General features: G+C 40.9%; 2 protein-coding genes across 2 annotated transcripts in view; both read left to right on the forward strand.

Annotated features, from left to right (window-relative positions):
• LOC127444744 (vacuolar protein sorting-associated protein 8 homolog) overlaps positions 1-20,287 on the forward strand; it is an 84,208-nt gene that overhangs the window by 35,758 nt on the left and 28,163 nt on the right.
• Positions 1,299-20,287, forward strand: part of LOC127444918 (uncharacterized) — a 239,234-nt gene continuing 220,245 nt past the window's right edge. Inside the window, exon 1 of the mRNA XM_051704580.1 lies at positions 1,299-6,206. Coding sequence (XP_051560540.1) covers positions 3,898-6,165 — 2,268 coding nt within the window. The 5' untranslated portion in view covers positions 1,299-3,897 and the 3' untranslated portion in view covers positions 6,166-6,206. The remainder of the gene's footprint in view (positions 6,207-20,287) is intronic.

Below are 20,287 nucleotides of genomic sequence, written 5' to 3' on the forward strand. Positions count from 1 at the left end.
ATTTTCCCCTCATTAAAAAAGTTTTACACAAGGAAATTAATAGGACTTGCATATGATAGGATTGGATATGTAAAAGTATGTTTAAAATTATGTACACTCTCACTTGAGATGAAGACTCATATCAGTAGCCTAATAAAAGCTGTTTTATTTTACATGGAGTGGGTCGCCTTATCTGGGCTGCAATGTTGAGATCACATGACCAGGGAAATACTGCTCACGTTACCTCAGTAGCCCCCTATTATTAAGCACTCTTGCTCCTGCAATAAGTTAATCAAGACAGACTGTGAATAGGGCATCTCTGAAATGGCATTTGTCATTAAAAACTTTTTATTTTGTGCTAGGTGGCAATGGAAGTCCAATACGACTGCCATATTTGCCAGCCCAAACTTAGTCTAGGGCATCAGCAAAATTTACTTCATTGATACAGCCCTTATAAAAAGTTCTGTAGCAGTACCATAGTGTATTGACGGGGTTCAAAGTGCCAAGTCCACTTTCTGAGCATTTCTAATTGAGTTGTGTAATTACAAATTATATAATCAACATAGCAATTTGAGTGAAAAGTTCAATTAAAATACTAACATGAATTTCTTAGTATTTGGTATGTCCCTTTTGCTTTTATGACAATATGCACTCTAGCTGGCATGGACTCCTCAGATTTTTGCAAATCCTGACAATCCATGTTATCCCTGCATGATTTAAGATTGTTCCAAAAAGCATCTTGTGTGCTTCAATGAAAGCATCTGACCTTTCATGCAAAGGAGTTAACAGCCAATATAACTATCACAAATTTGCGTATTTAAGTTTTTTTTTTTTTTTTTCAAGGTTTTGAATCCAAGATTTTCAGTATGGACTTTTGAACCCTGCTGTATACAATTTTTCTGAATATAGATCGGTTAGCATAGTTGACTGGATTGTGCATGCAGTATGCTTTATGGAGACACAAAAGGTCTCTTTTGTGAGAGCTGTAGTTGTGCAATAACCGGTTAATAACAGGTTTTGATAGTGCCGCAGTATTTACACTTTTTTTGGGAAATGGCTTGCTTACATTTGCACACTTATCTGCACATTAAAAGAACATTTCTCAAACTCACATGACTTTATTTTTTCTACGAAATGTTTTTTTTTTTTTTTTTTTTGGTAGAGATATTAATTGAATATAACCATACAATGCAAGTCAGTGTTGTCCAAATAGAGGTCTGCACGGGCCTTAAAATGAAACCTGACCCGTAGCTGAGACTGTGTGACTTGACCTTACCTGACCCAGATGCTACCCTTAGATTTTAAGCCCGAACCCAAAATCCAGGGGCGTTGGACTGTGGGTAATGTTATGTAAATCCCTTACAGGAGGGGGTCCCACGGAAAGGCAAAATCGATGTTGCACGATATTATCATGAAAAAGTTACATATAGTAATAACATGCTATGAGGAGGAATAAAACATTGTGAGACCCTGTTGTCCATCCTTAAAATTAGGGAATTTACCTCTTCTGCCTTGTCTATTATGGACCCCCTCCCCACCCCAAAGGAAATCAAAAGTGTTATGGTCTTAATGTTCAGCCAGCCACAGTTCAAATTGTGAACACATATGTACATTACTACTAATAGCGTATCTACGAAATTAAGCCGAAATCAGACTTTGAAAAGAGAAAGCAGCAGAGAGAGACACTTTATGAGTTTCGTACAGAAAAAAGTCAGCCATACAATGGAAACAGGGTCCAAAATTAACACGTGCCAAATGACATAAAAGTTGTGAGGGACTTGTCTGGTGACATTATTAGCAACTGCATCATTGCATGCTTTAAATTGAAATGTGAGACTAGAAATCTGATGCTTGCTAAATAAAGTGACATGCACGATTCAAATCAGATTTTCTGTTCGCTGATCTAACATCTTAATTTCCTGGAATATAAGTCAAGTTTTTTTTAAACGTCTGAAAGGTCCTTTGACTTATAGTCTGAAGTGATTTATAAACATAATTTATATGTAACTGATGTCAGACGGTTAAACACACGTGCACCAAAACACATAAGCTTAGACACAAACATTAAAACATCAATCATAGAGATGATGGTGGTGTTTTAGAGTTCCCTATTCAGAGTATTTTTCCCTTACAAATTATTTTATGCAGCCAGTTTAAATATTTTGTCCATCATAACATTATTGTTCTAATAAACTTGTCCATTCGCGCATCTGTGAAAGAGAGCACGTGAGCGTGCGAAACATGAACACGACCTGAACCCGAATATATTAACCAAATCTAAAAATTAAACCAGGATAAAAAGGAATGTGTAGACGGAGCTCTAGCGCTCCGAATAGTGTTTATAACTTCTTTTGAAAGTTCAAGCGCATTCAATTTTTACCTTTCACGGGCCAGACCCAAAAACTGACCCGTTCCGGGTGGGGATGAAATATCTGCCCATTTGCTTGTGACAGAATGTCCCTGCATAATGGAAGGGGCCAGGGTTCCCTCTGCAGAAGTTGAACAATCTCTGCCAATAACAATAACCTCCTCAGCCAATGAGGGGCTATTAGAAGGAGAGATAATCCGCCTTCCCTGACCCTGCTTAGGGTGGGAGAAATTAGACTTAGAGGTGGGAACCCATTGCAGCACATCCGGCCATGGGTGTGCTAGTGCATCCACACCCAAAAGTGCATTTTCATCCACAAGATAAAAAACAGTGGACACTATACCTTCATCCAAAACCATGTACTGTCACAGTATGCACTGTATTTGATGAAGGACTCACTTATCTGCTGGCAAAACTTCTTTTAGGTATGTATGCGAGGACTATGAATAGATTTCTGACATACTTCATCCAGGGACGTGGGCATTGTATCATGACCCGAATATATGATGTAAGAACAACAACCACTAAAACTATCTGCTCTGGTTTTGTTAAAAAAGTACCAGATACAGTAAGCACAAGAACAATTATCTTGGAATATATAGCACTTACAGTTGAGAAGAGCTGTCCAACTTGCAATTCACTGCTGTTCTTTTTGCTGCATTTGAAGCAGCGGGGTGGCGAGGCTTCTGCTCAGTGCTCTGGGGCTTTGTAGTCCTGCGTGGCCTCATTCACAAATCTCTTGTTCTGAATCATGGGAACAGGTCGTGAAAGGGCAGGAGGATGCAGACTTTCTTTTCAAGGTTACATCTCTGTCTCAGGACCGCAATCGCCAGGCCAAACATATACTTCAAATCAACCTGGGCATTGAGAAAATCGAATTTCCCTTGGACACTTGGGCTGAAAACAAAATTGAGTCATCCTCATCATCATCCGGCTCAATACGGAGGAGGCGAACTTGCATCTCCTTGTCATCACCATCTGCCTAGATGTGTATCTGCCTTCCACTAGTAACTGTTGGTCAAATAGTGGCTTAAGCTCGGGAGACTCAGCATCCATAATATCGCCCCATGAAAAAAGATTCCACGGGAGTGAGGATTGAGCCCTATTTTCAGTTGGAAGGTTAACTGAAAGGCACAGATCATCATTGGACGATGCAGCCAGCCAGCCACACGAAGCCTCCTCTTCAAGATCTTAGTCGGCATTGCACTACAGTGGCACAACTTTCCGCATCCACTAGAACTGCCTGTGCGTGCTTTTATAGGGAGGGGGTGAGCTCCTTACTATAAGCTGTGATTGGCCTGTTCTTAGGACAGATGGGGTGTAATTGGTGCTTCCATTGTCTGTCATGGCAGAGACATTTTTTGTAGTAAGATACAGAGCAAATATTTGAAAAAGAACCATGCAATTACTGTGGTCCATGTCCAAAAAAATCGTGATGCTAAGATTGTACATGTCAGAAAACATGGTAATACCGTAACACTTTTGGTACTTTTTTGTTAGCGAGTTCTTATTCTTTACATGCCTTATAATATAAGATAAACGGACTCAAGATGGCGCCGAGTATGGCTGCTGCGTTGCGAGCTCCGACACAACATAGCAATGGTTTGTTTGTTTTGTTTACAATTCTTATGTTTTTTGTCTTGGATGTTGTCTGCCTTATTGTCTACGACAGACAAACACTTTTGGACATTGGTTCAGCGATCTCACACCGAAAACCGGACTTCAGATTCCTCAATGCCAACCCGCTGTTTACAAACACGCAAGCGGAGCCCTTTGTCTGGGCAGCACTGCCGCGGAAACACAGGAGGAAAAGGGGAAACAGAGCCGGCGTTCTCATCAGAGTAAGACGCAGCGCAAATCGACCCCCGCTACCCACTATTCTACTGGCAAATGTTCAGTCTCTGGATAACAAGCTCTGCGAGCTGAAAGCGCGGATCTCTTTCCAACGAGAGACGAGGGACTGCTGCATTATCTGCCTTACGGAAACTTGGATGTCTGCGGAGATTCCAGACTCAGCCATTGAACCCGCGGGGTTCTCCATGCTCCGAGCGGACAGAGCGAAAGACCTCTCAGGTAAAACTAGAGGAGGTGGTGTATGTTTTATGATCAACAAATCCTGGTGTGATCAGAGGAACGTACATTCCATCAAGTCTTTCTGTTCTCCTGATCTGGAATTTCTTATGCTTCTGTGTCGACCATTCTGGCTACCGAGGGAATTCACAGCGGTCATTATCACTGCTGTGTACATTCCCCCACAAGCCGACACAGACCGGGCACTCAAGGAACTGTATGGGAGTATAAGTGAGCAGGAAACCGCGCACCCTGAGGCCGCGTTCATTGTGACCGGGGACTTTAAGAAAGCCAGTTTAAAATCAGTCGCACCAAAATATCACCAGCACATTAGTTTCAACACACGAGGGGACCGGGTTTTGGACCATTGCTATTCTCCGTTCCGGGATGGCTACAAATCCCTCCCCCGCCCACCATTTGGCAAATCGGACCACTCTTCCATTCTGCTTCTGCCCGCTTACAGGCAGAAATTGAAACAGGAAGCACCCACCCTCAGAACGATCCAGTGCTGGTCGGACCAATCAGACTCTACGCTACAAGACCGCACGGACTGGGAGATGTTCCGGTCCGCCTCTGATGACGACATCGAGCTTTACGCTGATAGCGTAATGTGTTTCATCAGAACGTGCGTAGAGGAAGTGATTCCGACCAGAACTGTGCGAATCTATCCGAATCAGAAGCCGTGGATCAATAGCGATGTTCGCGCGGCACTTAATGTGCGGACCTCCGCTTTTAATTCCGGGAACGCGGAGGAGCATAAACAAGCCAGTTATGCCCTCCGAAAAACAGCAAAACGCCAGTACAGGAGCAAGATTGAAGGACAGTTTAACACCACCAACTCTAGAAGCATGTGGCAGGGAATTAACATCATCACAGACTTTAAAGGGAATAAAAACTCCGCCATGAACACCGCTGCCTCTCTACTGGATGAGCTAAATACTTTTTATGCTCGTTTCGAGGGAAATAACACCGCCCTCGCGGAGAGAGCTCTCGCTGCTGAAGCTACAGAGGTTAGTTCACTCTCCGTCTCTGTAGCGGATGTAACCCGATCCTTCCGACGGGTGAATATCCGCAAAGCCGCGGGTCCAGACGGCATTCCGGGCCCCGTCATCAGAGCGTGCGCGAACCAGCTGGCTGGTGTTTTTACGGACATTTTCAACCTTTCCCTCTCTTTGTCTGTAGTCCCCACATGCTTTAAAACATCCACCATTGTGCCTGTTCCAAAACAATCAAAAATAACGTGTTTAAATGACTGGCGTCCTGTTGCTCTGACCCCCATCATCAGCAAATGTTTTGAGAGACTAATCAGAGATTACATCTGCTCTGTATTACCACTCAATCTTGACCCGCTGCAGTTTGCTTACCGCAACAACCGCTCCACTGATGATGCCATTGCATCTACAATACACACTGCTCTCTCCCACCTGGAAAAAAAGAACACTTATGTGAGAATGTTGTTTGTAGACTACAGCTCAGCATTCAACACCATAGTGCCCTCCAAGCTAGATGAGAAACTCCGGGCTCTGGGCTTAAACAGCTCGCTGTGCAGCTGGATCCTGGACTTCCTGTCAAGCAGACGCCAGGTGGTTAGAATAGACAGCAACATCTCCTCATCACTGACCCTCAACACTGGAGCCCCGCAGGGCTGTGTTCTCAGCCCACTACTGTATCCCTGTACACACATGACTGTTTGGCAACACATAACTCCAATGCCATCATTAAGTTTGCTGATGACACGACGGTGGTAGGTCTGATCACTGACAATGATGAAACAGCCTACAGAGAGGAGGTGCACACTCTGACACGCTGGTGTCAGGAGCACAACCTCTCCCTCAACGTCAGTAAGACAAAGGAGCTTGTGGTGGACTTCAGAAGAAAAGACAGAGAACACAGTCCAATCACCATCAATGGAGCACCAGTGGAGAGAGTCAGCAGCCTCAAGTTCCTGGGTGTCCACATCACTGAGGAACTCACATGGTCCATCCACACTGAAGTCATTGTGAAGAAGGCTCATCAGCGCCTCTTATTCCTGAGACGGCTGAGGAAGTTTGGAATGAACCGCCACATCCTCACACGGTTCTACACCTGCACTGTGGAGAGCATCCTGACTGGCTGTATCTCCGCCTGGTACGGCAATAGCACCGCCCACAACCGCAAAGCACTGCAAAGGGTGGTGCGAACTGCCAAACACATCATCGGAGGTGAGCTTCCCTCCCTCCAGGAAATATATACAAGGCGGTGTGTGAAAAAAGCTCGGAGGATCATCAGAGACTCCAGCCACCCGAGCCATGGGCTGTTCTCACTGCTACCATCAGGTAGGCGGTATCGCAGCATCAGGACCCGCACCAGCCGACTCCATGACAGCTTCTTCCCCCAAGCAATCAGACTTCTGAACTCTTGATCTCCCACGATCAAAATACATCGGCCCTGCACTTTATTACTCTTTTATCTCACACCGGACTGTCATAAATTATATTACTGTTATTATATTATGTCTCTCTTAACAACTGACTATCAACCGACAGCCTGAATGTCAATACAGTACAATACTGTACATTCTATATATATATATATATATATATATATATATACTTTTTTTATATATATTTTAATTTTTATTGAATAATGTGTATCTATATAGTAAAAAACAAAAAAAAACAAAAACAGCATATTGTATACTGTACAGTGTATGTTATTATTTGTATATTGTTGAGTGTAATTATGTATAACAGATGTTTAAATTGTGTTGTGTTAATTTGATGTTTTAAGTTGAGTGTAATTATGGGAATAACAGATGCTTAAATTGTGTTGTGTTAATGTGATGTTTTAAATTGAGTGTAATTATGTATAACATATGTTTAAATTGTGTTGTGTTAATTTGATGTTATTGTAAATTGTTATATGTCTCATCACTGTCACGACTGCTATGTTGATCGGAACTGCACCCAAGAATTTCACACACCATTGCACTTGTGTATATGGCTGTGTGACAATAAATGTGATTTGATTTGATTTGATTTAAACGGTCACAAAACCTCTCTGTTTTCATAAGAAAAAGACATACGATTCTGATTAGCCTGTCACATCTTTTACAAACTAAACATAGACCATAATCCCTTTCCTCTTGTCCGTTCTTATTGTCATGGTATTTGCATTCACTGTGGCTTCCCAGACTTTGGAATAATACACACATGCACACACTGACACAGAGATAAACTGGCACCACACTATCCTTAGGCCATTCTCTCAAACATCTCATTATTGGTCTGAACATCTCTCTTTTATCATCTCCATCTGTTCTAGTTCTCTAGCAGTGTGACTGTGTTAGTCACTTTCAGCAGATAACCTCATCTCCCCTCTGATCCAGGACCTGTGTCCTAAAGCCTTCCCTAAACCACCTGTTCCCAGATCAGCTGCAAAGGCCAGCTGCTCCCAGCGGCGGTATCATGCTAAACCAGGAGGATCAAACTCTACTCTTATGGGGTGTTCTGGCTGTTCAAGCCACACATGTAAACTTTACTCCACCCAAAAAACATTACATCAGCATTGGATAAATGCAACACTTAATACTTGTTACCTAGTATTTGCATAGGACTCGTGTCGTGCAGTAAATAATAACAAAGAAAGAAACAGGTGCATGTTTGAGGAGACACAGAACTTAATTTATTTGATGCAGATAGCTGATGAAACTAAAACTAAACACTTACAATAAGCGCAGCAAGGGTAAATGGAATGTGCTTATTCGATCGGATAGCAATCCTATCAGTAAAAACGCATGAAGTGTCCAAGTGTAAATATTCCCTAGGGCAGGGGTATCCTAATTTTATTTAAAGGGGGCAATATTTGATGCTGTGGACACACCTGGGGGCTGGATACTTCTCATATACATATACAGGAGTCGGCCGGCCACTCCTGGGAAGGTTCACCACTGTTCCATGTTTTCGCCATTTGTGGATAATGGCTCTCACTGTGGTTCTCTGGAGTCCCAAAGCTTTAGAAATGGCTTTATAACCTTTTCCAGACTGATAGATCTCAATTACTTTCTTTCTCATTTGTTCCTGAATTTCTTTGGATCTCGGCATGATGTCTAGCTTTTGAAGATCTTTTGGTCTACTTCACTTTGTCAGGCAGGTCCTATTTAAGTGATTGATTGATTGCGAACAGGTGTGGCAGTAATCAGGCCTGGGTGTGGCTAGAGAAATTGAACTCAGGTGTGATAAACCACAGTTAAGTTATGTTTTAACAGGTGGGGCAAACACTTTTTCACACAGGGCCATGTAGGTTTGGATTTTGTTTTCCCTTAATAATAACAACCTTCATTTAAAAACTGCATTTTGTGTTTACTTGTGTTATCTTTGACTAATATTTAAACTTGTTTGATGATCTGAAACATTTAAGTGTGACAAACATGCAAAAAAATAAGAAATCAGGAAGGGGGCAAACACTTTTTCACACCACTGTATATATGTATGTATGTGTGTGTGTATATATATATATATATATATATATATATACATACACACACTGGCGGTCAAATGTTTGGAATAATGTACAGATTTTGTTCTTATGGAAAGAAATTGGTACTTTTATTCACCAAAGTGGCATTCAACTATCACAATGTAATTAATAATTTATAATTATAATAATTATAATTTTCTTTATTGATCACACATTATACATTTGCACATATACAGTGAAATTCTTCTTTTCCACATATCCCAGCTAGGCTGGGGTCAGAGTGCAGGGTCAGCCATGATACAGCGCCCCTGGAGCAGATAGGGTCAAGGGCCCAACAGTGGCATCTTGGCAGTGCTGGGGCTTGAACCCCCGACCTTCTGATCAGTAACCCAGAGCCTTAACCGCTGAGCTACCACTGCCCCTGATATGTATAGTTTAACTTAAACTACTTCAAAGTGTTCTCATTTAAAAATCCTCCACATGCAGCAATGACAGCTTTGCAGATCCTTGGCATTCTAGCTGTCAGTTTGTCCAGATACTCAGGTGACATTTCACCCCACGCTTCCTGTAGCACTTGCCATAAATGTGGCTGTCTTGTCGAGCACTTCTCACGCACCTTACAGTCTAACTGATCCCACAAATGCTTAGTGGGGTTAAGATACATATCACTGTTTCGGTGAGGTCTTAGGATAGACCTCACCAAAATGACCGGCCGGTTGAACTGCGAAGCACCTCAGTGATCTCGGCCAGCATCACCTCGTCTAATGATGGACTACACTCTTAAAATGGAATACACAGACTATCAATAAATTGCCAACAAAAGCCTTCATCAGCCAGCTAACAAAGGACAATGCATCTATATGAACTTCTGCAGTTAATCCAGGATGAATTTCAATGACATTAGTCATTAATCTTACAGTTCTTACAAAATCTTTGTTTAAACACTGGCCCTTAACACTCACTTAGTTTACTAATTTTAAACCATGACTTGCACTGCACATAAATTACTAATATTGGCATTATATTCATGCTGTTAGCCAGAGGGGAACTGGCCCCCACAGTGAGCATGGTTTCTCCCAAGGTTATTTTTCTCCATTAACTAACATCTTATGGAGTTTTATGTTTCTAGCCACAGTCGCCTTCGGCATGCTCACTGGGTTTCTAAGTACAATTATTATTTAATTACTTATTTTTATACACACGTCATAATCGTATTTAATCAAACTACACAATGATGACTCTAAGACTTTATAGATATTACAGGGATATTATAAGGTTTCATTTTCTGTTAATGCATGATTTTCTGTAAAACTGCTTTGAAACTATGTGTGTTGTGAAAGGCACTATACAAATAAAAATGACTTGACTCTTTTCCAATTATCTGTTGTCCAATGTCTGTGTTTCTTTGCCAACTCTAACCTTTTTGTTTTTCTGTTTCAAAAGTGGCTTTTTCTTTGCAATTCTTCCCATAAGGCCTGCACCCCTTAGCCTTCTCTTTACTGTTGTACATGAAACTGGTGTTGAGCGGGTAGAATTTAGTGAAGCTGTCAGCTGAGGACATGGGAGGCATCTATTTCTCAAACTACTAGAGACTCTGATGTACTTATCCTCTTGTTTAGTTGTACATCTGGCCTTCCACATCTCTTTCTGTCCTTGTTAGAGCCAGTTGTCCTTTGTCTTTGAAGACTGTAGTGTACACCTTTGTATGAAATCTTCAGTTTTTTGGCAATTTCAAGCATTGTATAGCCTTCATTCCTCAAAACAATGATTGACTGATGAGTTTCTAGAGAAAGCTGTTTATTTTTTTTGCCATTTTTGACCTAATATTGACCTTAAGACATGCCAGTCTATTGCATACTGTGGCAACTCAAAAACAAACACAAAGACAATGTTAAGCTTAATTTAACTAACCAGATAGCTTTCAACTGTGTTTGATATAATGGCAAGTTATTTTCTAGTACCAAATTAGCAATTTAACATGATTGCTCAAGGATAAGGGTGGCTGCTGGAAATGGGGACTGTCTAGATTTGATAAAAAATTACTTTTTTCAAATAGTGATGGTGCTGTTTTTTTTTTCACATCAGTAATGTCCTGACTATACTTTGTGATCAGTTGAATGCCACTTTGGTGAATTAAAGTACCAGTTTCCTTCTGAAACGGCAAAATCTGTACATTATTCCAAACTTTTGGCCGCCAAAGTAGAGAAAATTATTTATTTCAGCTTTTATTTCTTTCATCACATTCCTAGTCAGTCAGAAGTTTACATACACTTTGTTAGTATTTGGTAGCATTGCCTTTAAATTGTTTGTAATTGGGTCAAAATGTTTTGGGTAGCCTTCCACAAGCTTCCACAATTTGCTGGAATTTTTGTCCCATTCCTTCAGACAGAACTGGTGTAACTGAGTCAGGTTATAGGCCTCCTTGCTCGCACATGGTTTTTCAGTTCTGCCCACAAATTTTCTATCGGGTTGAGGTCAGGGCTTTGTGATGGCCACTCCAATACCTTGTCTTTGTTGTCCTTAAGCCATTTTGCCACAACTTTGGAGGTATGCTTGGGGTTATTGTCCATTTGGAAAACCCATTTGCAACCGAGCTTTAATTTCCTGGCTGATGTCTTGAGATGTTGCTTTAATATATCCACATAAATTTCCTTCCTCGTGATACCATCTATTTTGTGAAGTGCACCAGTCCCTCCTGCAGCAAAGCACCCCCTCAACATGATGCTGCCACCCCCATGCTTCACGGTTGGGATGGTGTTCTTTGGCTTGCAAGCCTCACCCTTTTTCCACCGAACATAATGATGGTCATTATGGCCAAACAATTCGAGTTTTGTTTCATCAGGCCAGATGATATTTCTCCAACAAGTAAGATCTTTGTCCCCATGTGCACTTGCAGACTGTAGTCTGGCTTTTTTATGGCGGTTTTGGAGCAGTGCCTTCTTCCCTGCTCAGCAAGCAACCTTTCAGGTTATGTCGATATAGGACTCGTTTTACTGTGGGTATAGATACTTGTCTACCTGTTTCCTCCAGCATCTTCACAAGGTCCTTTGCTGTTGTTCTGGGATTGATGTAAAGTTTAAAAATTCTGGGTCATCAGAAAAGCTTACCTTTGTAAATCCTTACTGTCTTGGGGGGTTGAATAATTTCGATTGCAACTGTATATACAGCTCTGGAAACTACTGCGAAATTATCAGTTTCTCTGGATTTACTGTTTATAGGTATGTGTCTGAGTAAAATAAAATAAAAAAAAACATTTTATTCTATAAAGTACTGACAACATTTCTCCCAAATTCCAAATAAAAATATTGTCATTTATAGCATTTATTTGCAGAAAATGACAACTAGTCAAAATAACAAAAAAGATGCAGTGTTTTCAGACCTCGAATAATGCAAAGAAAACAAGTTCATGTTCATTTTTAAACAACACCGTACTAATGTTTTAACTTAGGAACAGTTCAGAAATCAATATTTGGTGGAATAACCCTGATTTTCAGTCACAGCTTTCATGCGTCTTGGCATGCTCCCTACCACCCCCAGATCATCACCGATCCTTCACCAAATTTCATAGTGGGTGCGAGACACGCCTCTCCAGGTCTCCGTCTAATCATTAGACGACCAGGTGGAGGATCGGTGATGATCTGGGGGTGCTTCAGCAAGGCTGGAATTGGGCAGATTCGTCTTTGTGAGGGACGCATGAATTAAGCCATGTTCAAGGTTATCCTGGAAGAAAACATGCTTCCTTCTGCTCTGACAATGTTCCCCAACTCTGAGGATTGGTTTTTCCAGCAGGACAATGCTCCATGCCTCACAGCCAGGTCAATGAAAGTGTGGTTGGAGGACCACCGGATCAAGACCCATTCATGGCCAGCCCAATCTCCAGACCTGAACCCCACTGAAAACCTCTGGAATGTGATCAAGAGGAAGATGGATAACCACAAGCCATCAAACAAATCTGAGCTGCTTGAATTTTTGTGCCAGGAGTGGCATAAAATCACCCAACAGCAATGTGAAAGACTGGCAGAGAGCATGCCAAGATGCATGAAAGCTGTGATTGAAAATCAGGGTTATTCCACCAAATATTGATTTCTGAACTCTTCCTAAGTTAAAACATTAGTATTGTGTTGTTTAAAAATGAATATGAGCTTGTTTTCTTTTCATTATTCGAGGTCTGAAAACACTGCACCTTTTTTGTTATTTTACAATATTTTTATTTGGAATTTGGGAGAAATGTTGTCAGTACTTTATAGAATAAAACAAAAATTTTCATTTTACTCAAACACATAACTATAAATAGTAAATCCAGAGAAACTGATAATTTTGCAGTGGTCTCTTAATTTTTTTCAGAGCTTTTTACAGGTAATAACATTTATAACAGTCAACCGCAAACTCAGACCAGACAGGCAACTCAATGAGATGGATGGTACTGCAATCTGCATTGCAGCACATTAGTGAAGTCTGGTTTGACAACCGTGGTCGCAACCCACAAAACGTCATACAGATGGGCATCGGTTATTCTGGACCTCAAGCGATTTTGTTCAAGTTCACGAGAGAGAGCATCTGTTCACAAAGGTATGTGGACCCAAAGAAGTTCAACATCCTCTTGGCATGTGCTTGAAGTTTGGGGTATTTTTCTTTATTCAGATGTCGATAAAAGTCGACTAGTGAGAGCTGCTGATGTTGACAGCGCAACTCATCATTGCACTGCATGTCTATGTGCTCCAGTTGCAGTTCGTGGGGAGCATCACCGGGATCCACGGAGAAAGGGGATGAGAAAAGATGCATATCTTGCTCAGTGATGGCAAAATCCTTAAAACGCTAGTTAAACTCAGCAGAGATGTCTTCGATCACTTTTGCATACTTCCCCACATGCCCGCATGTTTCTTGTGAGAAACAGTCCATTACCTCTTGCAGCACATGGAAATGTGAGCTGTTGGGTTCACTTTGTGTCAGTTGTCTTTGAACAGTTGAAGTTTAGTCGCAAACACCTTGATGTGCACATACAGCTCACCACTGCGTCTTTTCCTTGAAAGCTGATGTTTAATGCTTTCAGATGTTTGGTAATGTCAGTTATAAATGCCAGACCTGCCAGCCACTTAGAGTCTGACAGTTCTTTCATTGCATGACCCTTCTCATCCAAAAACTGGCCTATCTCTCTCCAAAGAGAGAAAAAACGCTGCAGTGCAATCTGAAACACCTAACATCATTGCAATAAATTACATCTCCATATTGTGCCTCTATGTCAGAGAGAAACTGCTGAAACTGGCGGTTGTACAGGGCTTTGGCACGAATAAAGTTAATGGCTTTCAAAACCGGTGACACAATGTGATTGAATTGCAGACATTTGGTGAATTAAACAATGCCGTTTAACGGCATTGCCCCCTTGCTCGCTGACTTTGTTGCAGATCAATGATGCTAATCCACTTCTTTCTCCCATCATTGCGGGTGCTCCATCGGTAGTGATTCTGCATAATTTTTCCCACGGCAGTTTCATGTCATCACTAGCTTCAGAAACACTTCAGTAAATCCAGAAACCTCTTGTCTGGCCCTTGAAACTTTTGAGGTCCAGCAGTTCTTCTGTGATGTTCATGTCCTCATCAATTCCTCTACAAAAATGAGTAGCTAGGCAGTGTCTGAATATTGGTGCTCTCATCGAAGGCCAAAGAAAAATTATAAAAATTACGGCCTCGTTTAGTAACTTGTCTTTTGATACCGGATGATATTTCTTCAATTCTCCGTGCAATAGTGTTGCGAGCAAGACAAACATTCGCAAAGTCTGGCTTCATATCTGGACAGCTGTTTTCAGCAATCTTCATTACACATTCTTGATCAAACTCTGAGAAAGGTTTTCCATGTTTAGCAATTAAGATTGCCACCTCATAGCTTGCTTTGGTGATGTTTTCATTTGACTCTTTTGCCCTGATGAATAATTGCTGCTGGGAAACCTGGGAGGCTTCCAGTTTTTTTTTTTTTTTTTTTTTTTTTGGAAGTGCAGAATATTTTATAGTTATTTCTTTTTTTCCAATTAACACTTTTTATTGATTCCAACACATGAAACAGAAAAGCAAAACATAAATGCACAGAATCAACTTTTAACCCCCATTATTCCCCCTCTCAATCCCCAACCCCACCCTAACCCCCAACAAACATCCCTGTGGTCAAAGCCAAATCACACACACACACACAACAAAAGAAAAAAATCGGTAATCGGTGAATTTTCACCGATATATATATTTGACACACATATATATATATATATATATATATATATATATATATAAAATAATAATAATTAGAGCCTGACCGATATGGGATTTTTGAGACCGATACCAATTTTAGAGAGGGAAAATTCACCGATTACCGATATGGTGGCCGATATATTTAATTTTTAATTAAACCAAACTTTTAAATGCAGCGACTGGAATTGTTCGGTTGAAGGGGGTACCAAACTGTGAATCCTGAACAAAATAGCTTGGTGAATACATGTTTACTCATTAGCTTCCACTCAGCTGACAACAATGAAAGTAGCTATGTGATTAGCTAGTTAGCTATAAGCTCGTTGTCACAGAGAGTAAAAGGCGGACGTTGTTTATTTTACTTTCCAGCATTGTGTCTCACCAACTAGGTAATAACATAGTGTGAAATCAACACTCAACAGACAAAATCCACCACTGCACCATTGTCTGCTGAGCTGCAAAAAGATGCTCTGATGTTTACCTTTCAATCTGCTACATTACTGACTGCACTGACAAACTATAGCTGGCTAACAGCAAACAGACATGAGTGACATGGTTGTCAGGGACAAAGTTAATGTTATATTAGTTATATTGAAAAGGGAAAATGATGGGGTCATTGTTTATTAAGTTTCCAGTATGTATTTAACAGACTAGTCAACAACTTACCGTGATGACACCGCTGAACTCCGTCCTGTCTGCAGAGCCACCGTCAGTTCAGCTCTGTAAACTATGGAGTCGGAGTGCACTCTGCTGGACAAACTACACTATGACACCAATTCTAAAGCATTGTTTTCTGCATTATATGTTCTGAAAAACGTTTACATATCGGTGCATATCGGTAAAATATACCGGCCGACCGATATATCGGTTGGGCACTAATAATAATCACACATATTCATACTATAAATCCCTCTCCACTGCCCCTCCCCAAGAGCCCTCCAAAAAGGTCAGATAGCTGCCCCACTTCATATCAAACACCCCCAGGGTGATCTGACATCTCCTCAAATGCTGCCACCCTGCCCATCTCCGTGCACCACTCCCGAAATGAGGGCACACCAGTCAACTTCCATCCCCTAAGAATGATCTGTCTACCGATCATGACACTGGCTAGGACCCAATTTCTTATGTTTTTATCCCCTATACCAATGACCGCCCCATCGCCTAAAATACAGAATCTGGGGCAAAATTAAATTTGAGTGCCCAATACGTCACACATAAAACTCTGAACCCTCAACCAGAATACTTGGATCTTAACACACCACCAAAAAACACGAGTTGTGTCCCCATCTTCTGATTGGCATCGCTAGCAGGTAAGTGTGTCTTTTAAGACCCAATAGAATCCAATAGAATCCAAGGTCCAATAGAATCTATGTAAAATCTTGAATTGAATAAGGTGCATCCTTGCATCTCTAGATACAGATGATGTTTTTTAGAATCCTAGCCCACACTCCCTCCTCCAATACCAATTTTAAATCTTTCTCCCATAATCTCTTGAAAGAAGTTAAAGCTCCATCTCCCAGACTCTGAATTAGCAGGGAATAATACACTGATGCCTCATGGCCTTTTCCAAAAGCAGTAATAACCACTTCCAGAGTATCTGCCGCATTAGGGGGGTGTATGCTACTCCAAAAAATAGTACAAAGCAGGTGGCGCAGCTGTAAATACCTAAAGCAGTGGTTCCCAACCCTGTTCCTGGATGCCCCCCAACACTGCACAATTTGTGTATCTCCCTTTTCTGACACAACCAATTCAGGTCTCGGAGTCTCCACTAAAGAGTGGATGAGTTGAATCAGGTGTGTATGATTAGGGAGATATCCAAAATATGTAGTGTTGGGGGGCCTCCAGGAACAGGGTTGGGAACCACTGACCTAAAGAATTGAGACCTGGGAATACCAAAATGTTGAACCAAATTTTCAAAGGATCTCAACACTCCACTCTCATATAGGTCACTGAGCATATTAACCTCCCTCACAATCCACTCTGTCCAGCAGAAAGGGGACTTATTAATACATAACTTTGGGTTCAGCCATATGCTCGAAGCAACATTTAAATAAATGTCCGAATTAAACACTTTTTGCCCATACTGCGTGCAAATGCGAGATTACGGGGTGTAACTTAACTTCTCCGGTTAGTTTGATAGAAAGGATTTGTAATGGCGAAAAAAGGGGCAAGAACTTCCTGTTCAATACTAAACCAGGGCCGAATGCATAATAATAAAACAAAATCTTGTGTAGGCCTGGCCCACCTTTGTCAATCGGCCTATGCAATTTACAGAAATGTAATCTGGGACGTTTACCATTCCAAATGAAGGAATTCGCTATGCTATCAAATTACTTGAAATAAGAGAGGGGGACATCTATAGGGAGAGATTGAAGCAGGTAGTTGAATTTCGGAAAACAATTCATTTTAATAATATTAACTTTCCCAATCATAGATAAATGTAATGAAGCCCACCTGCCCACATTGCTCGAAAACCTTTTTATTAAAGGGTTACAATTAAATCACACAAATTTGCTGGGAATAAAATACCCAAATACTTAATGCCCTGTTTGGGCCACTGGAAGGTGCCTGGTTGAAAAGCCGTTACCAGGCAGTACGCTGTCAGAAACAAAGCTTCGGATTTAGACCAATTAACTCTGTAACCTTAGAACTTAGAAAAGTAATTAATAATTCTGTGGAGGCAAGGCATAGATCTAGTAGGGTTGGACACGAATAATAAAATATCATCTGCGTAAAGCAAAAGATTATGCGCCACACCTCCCGCCTCCACCCCTGGAAAATCATCCTCCTTTTTTATCGTAGCTGCCAATGGTTCCAGAGCAAGACAGAACAACAATGGGGAAAGAGGGCAACCCTGCTGGGTGCCCCTATCCAGAGTAAAATAATCTGAAATTAACCATTAGTTTGTACCGCCGCTACTAGGTGTCTATAAAGTAACTTAGTCCAACCAATAAAAGTAGTCCCGAACCCGTACATTTCCAAAATTTTAAAGATAATCCCATTCTACCATATCAAATGCCTTTTCGGCGTCAAGTGAGATGGCAGCAACCAGAGACTGATCATTTGCCACTGACCACCTGATATTGATGAAACGCCTAATGTTGTCAGAAGAGCTACGGCCTGAATAAACCCCACCTGATATATATGCAAGAGATATGATAAATTAATCGGTTAGCCAAAATGTTGACAATATTTGAACATCTAGATGTATCATGGAAATTGAACGGTAACTCTTACACACGCTTGGATCTTTGTCCTTTTTAAGAATCAGACTGATCCATGGTTGGCGGAATCTTTCCATTCTTTAATGATTCCGTATAAACTTCTAGCAAAAGTGGAGCCAATTCTGTAGCATAAGATCTAAAAAACTCAGCGGAAAAGCCATCTGGCCCCGGAGCCTTGCTTGTACGCAAAGCCTTAAGTACCTCACCAAGCTCCTCCAAGGTTATCGCAGAATAAGATAATTGTTTTTCTCAGCCATCAGTTTAGGAAGTTCTAATGGTTCCACAAAGTTTCTAATATCCTCATCAGTAGACGAAGACGTGGAACTATTGAGATCAAGATAGAATTCTTTAAAAGCATTATTAATATCAATGGCTGAGGTAAATATTTCACCACCAGCAGATTTCACTGAGGGAATGGTAGAAAAAGACTCTTTTTATATATCTAGCCAGAAATTTTCCTGTCTTGCCCTGAATAGCCAAAATTCCACCTTCCGTGACAAAATAGTATTATATCTGTATTTCAATTTGGCCAATTCTCTGAGGCCATTAGATGACATTTGGCACTTCAGCTCTGCCTTGGCACTTTTAATATTCCCTTCCAATTCCACAAGTTCTTGTGCTTTGGATTTTTTGGTGAATGAGGCATACTATATGAGCCGGCCCCTAAGATCCGCCTTAAGTGCCTCCCAAGCCACGCCCACAGAGGATACTGAGGATCAGTTGGTCTCCATTTAAACATTGATTTCAGCCTTTATTATTTGTTGGAATTCAGGATTTTGCAAAAGGGATACATTAAAGCACCAACTATATGATTTCCTTTTCTAAGATTTTCTAAGACTAAGATATTTCCAACTGAGCAATGCACAACAGATGAAATGAGGGACTTAGATATAAAAAAAATAATAATAAACTATTCTAGAATAAATCTTATGGACTGATGGAAAAAAAATTATAGGCCCGACCAGATGGGTTCAAAAGTCTCCAAATATCTGTAAGACCAAGATTTTTACACATCCTGTGAAGCGTCAGTTTTGCTGTAGGGGGCTTGCACACTTTTGCTTCACCATGATCAAGGATTGAGTCCATCAAAAGATTAAAGTCTTCTCCTAATATTATACCATCAGGGGTGCCAGCGGCTTACAACATCCCTTCAAGATCTATAAAAAGGCCCTGATCAGCAACGTTAGGTGTGTAAATATTAGCCAGAATAAGACTTTGCCCCTGAATTTCTGCTAAAACAATAATGATTCTTCCTAATTTATCTTTAATTTGTTTGAGACATTTGAATTGTAGATGTTTACTTATCAGTGTAATGACTGCCCTGCTCTTACTTGAGCCAGCACTAAAGAAAACATTACTCACTCCATCTTCACAAATTTTTCAGCTCCTGCGGGGAAAGATGCGTTTCTTGAAGAAACACTATATCATATGTCTCACGCTTAAGAAGAGAAATAACCTTGCTTCTTTTTATGGGGTGCCCCAACCCATTCACATTCCACGTGGAGAGAGACAATCCACTCATATTAACATTTGACATTTTGACATATAAGAAAAAATAGATTGTGTGTCAAAAACAAAATTATAAAGACCACATTCCAAGATTAGTGCAACAATCAAACCCCGAACTTCCCCCAGAACCAGACAAACAGAAAAAAGAAAAACATGCTCCACGACAGCACCAACTGGCGTCTATCCCTCTAAACTCAAACAGTCCATGTATGCCTACGAGAGCCCCCGCGAGAACTTTGCCGTCGGATTGCTCAAGTCTGGTGTTTCTATACAAATTTTGTGAGACACAATTACACAACAAAAGATAATCTATAAAACAAACTCCAGCCAATAGGTGGAATAAACACAAAGAGCGTGTTGATTCATCCACAAAACTGTCCCGAAGGTGTGCTACTCCACAAAATAAACTCCAGCCGCTAGGTGAAACCAGCACCAAAAAAAAAAAA

Source organism: Myxocyprinus asiaticus, chromosome 8 (assembly GCF_019703515.2).
Source record: "Myxocyprinus asiaticus isolate MX2 ecotype Aquarium Trade chromosome 8, UBuf_Myxa_2, whole genome shotgun sequence".
NCBI classification, from domain to species: Eukaryota; Metazoa; Chordata; class Actinopteri; order Cypriniformes; family Catostomidae; genus Myxocyprinus; species Myxocyprinus asiaticus.